The sequence below is a fragment of the Pelophylax lessonae genome (assembly GCF_965119305.1).
Source record: "Pelophylax lessonae genome assembly, chromosome: 12".
In the NCBI taxonomy this organism is placed as follows: Eukaryota; Metazoa; Chordata; class Amphibia; order Anura; family Ranidae; genus Pelophylax; species Pelophylax lessonae.
In genome coordinates, this window is record NC_138779.1 from 33061664 (window position 1) to 33064051 (window position 2388).

The 2388-nt window shown below is 46.0% G+C and overlaps 1 protein-coding gene across 1 annotated transcript in view; it reads right to left on the bottom strand.

The window, feature by feature from the left end:
• Positions 1–1723: 1723 nt before the first annotated feature.
• Positions 1724–2388, bottom strand: part of EXOSC10 (exosome component 10) — a 57510-nt gene continuing 56845 nt past the window's right edge. The window contains exon 25 of the mRNA XM_082274526.1: positions 1724–1851. Within this exon, the coding sequence (XP_082130652.1) occupies positions 1821–1851 (31 nt within the window). The 3' untranslated portion in view covers positions 1724–1820. The remainder of the gene's footprint in view (positions 1852–2388) is intronic.

A 2388-nucleotide genomic window follows, 5' to 3' on the forward strand; every position in this document is an offset into this window, starting at 1 on the left:
GTACAGGCATGGCACAGGTCACGGTACAGGCATGGCACAGGTCACGGTACAGGCATGGCACAGGTCACGGTACAGGCATGGCACAGGTCACGGTACAGGCATGGCACAGGTCACGGTACAGGCATGGCACAGGTCACGGTACAGGCATGGCACAGGTCACGGTACAGGCATGGCACAGGTCACGGTACAGGCATGGCACAGATCACGGTACAGGCATGGCACAGGTCACGGTACAGGCATGGCACAGGTCATGGTATAGGCATGGCACAGTATGTATAGGCATGGCACAGTAGGTATAGGCATGGCACAGTAATTACAGGCATGGCACAGTAATTACAGGCATGGCACAGTAATTACAGGCATGGCACAGTAATTACAGGCATGGCACAGTAATTACAGGCATGGCACAGTAGGTATAGGCATGGCACAGTAGGTATAGGCATGGCACAGTAGGTATAGGCATGGCACAGTAGGTATAGGCATGGCACAGTATGTATAGGCATGGCACAGTAGGTATAGGCATGGCACAGTAGGTATAGGCATGGCACAGTAGGTATAGGCATGGCACAGTAGGTATAGGCATGGCACAGTAATTACAGGCATGGCACAGGAGATGCAGTGCTGCGGGCATGGTACAGGAGAATGTCCTGTACCATGCCCGCAGCACTGCATGAGGAAATACAGGGGCTGCGGAGGCATCTCACTTACCTGTCGGTGAGGCGCCGTCTTCGATTTAAAAATCGCGCCACCCGGCGCCGCCATACGTCACCGCAAGTGCGCCACCGATGCTCGGGAAAAGCCGAACGCGTTCGGCTATTTCCGGGCATGCGGCACATGCGCAGTGACACGTCGGCGCCGAGCGGCGCCATTTTTAAAAAGACACTCCAGTCAGTGACTCGAGTATAAGCCCAGGGGTGCATTTTCAGCATGAAAAAACATGCTGAAAAACTCGGCTTATACTCGAGTATATACGGTATATTATAATTTATGATTTCGTGTTTCAAACTTGATCATACCCGGGATGTCTAGAAGACTCGGCTCAGCTCGTTTATGAACATACACTGCCCTGTCTATTGAACTTTTGAATGTATACATGTCTGTGATTGGTTATGTTGTATAGTCGCCACACCCCATTTTTTCCTGACTATAAACAAAGAAGAGCTCAGGGTTGGAGCAGGACTGATACTGTTGACATCGACCGTGACACAGCTTGTGCCTGTTTCCCTCTTTGTAGCCGAGCGCTCTAAGATCTTTATACAAAAGCGCTGTATTGTAACAGTATTGTACACAAAGTGGGTTGCAACTTCTAAAAACAAAAATGTTCTATACCCGTTCTCTGCAGTTTTGCACAGAGCAGCCTTGATCCTCCTCTTCTCGCATCCCTCGTCGGGCACTCTTGTCTTTATTTTTGTCCAACCAACGGATTGTAAGAAAATGGGAAAAAAAAAAAAAAAAAAAAGGCACCTAGTCTGAATCATTTAGAAGTATATTTCTAAAAGCAGAATTAAACAGCGGTGTGGGCAGCCAGCATTTGTCTGAGAAAAAAAATTAATAATTTGGATATCACAGTTTCAGGAAACAGAACCAGAGAAAACACAAGAAAAACTGAAGGGAAAAAACACAGAATTAAAAAACATAGGAGGAAATAGCTGGCGTTTCACTGGATGAAATACACGGTGAAGTATTACTGCAGCAAAAAAAAAAAAAAAAAAACTGACAAAGTCAGGTGGTGCTTCAGTTGATTAAAAGTTTATTTAAAAAAAACAAAACACAAGCAGTAATGAATTAAACGGTTCCATGTCCAACACACGAGGCAGTTCTTATCTCTTCGGCCAACTGTGTTTGAAGCCCCTGGAGATAAAAGAAATATGCATCAACTTCCAAGAGTTCAAGTCTTCATTAGGCCTCATTCACATAGGCATACTATTGCATACATCCATGCAAAGGGCTGTCTTTACCCACATGGAAGGCACAAGTGTTCCATGCACCCGCTTGCAGGCAGCAGGTCCAAATCAATGACAGGCAGTCAGTTGCACAGATTTCCAATTCACCAAAAGATCCATCCTTGTGGAGCGATGCACAGATCAGAACACAGTCTACTTTCTGATTCACGCTTGTGTTCAGCATCGATTTACACTCGAGATGTCTTTGGAGATCCATGCAGCCAGCCACCTGTCATTGGTCTGCACAGGCTGCCTACATGGAACACCTGTGCCTTCCATGCAGGTAGAGACGGCCCTTTGCATGAGTACACCCCTCACATTTCTGTAAATATTTTATTCTATCTGTGACAACACTGAAGAAATTACACTTTGCTACAATGTAAAGTAGTGAGTGTACAGCTTGTATAACAGTGTAAATTTGCTGTCCCCTTAAAATAACTCAACA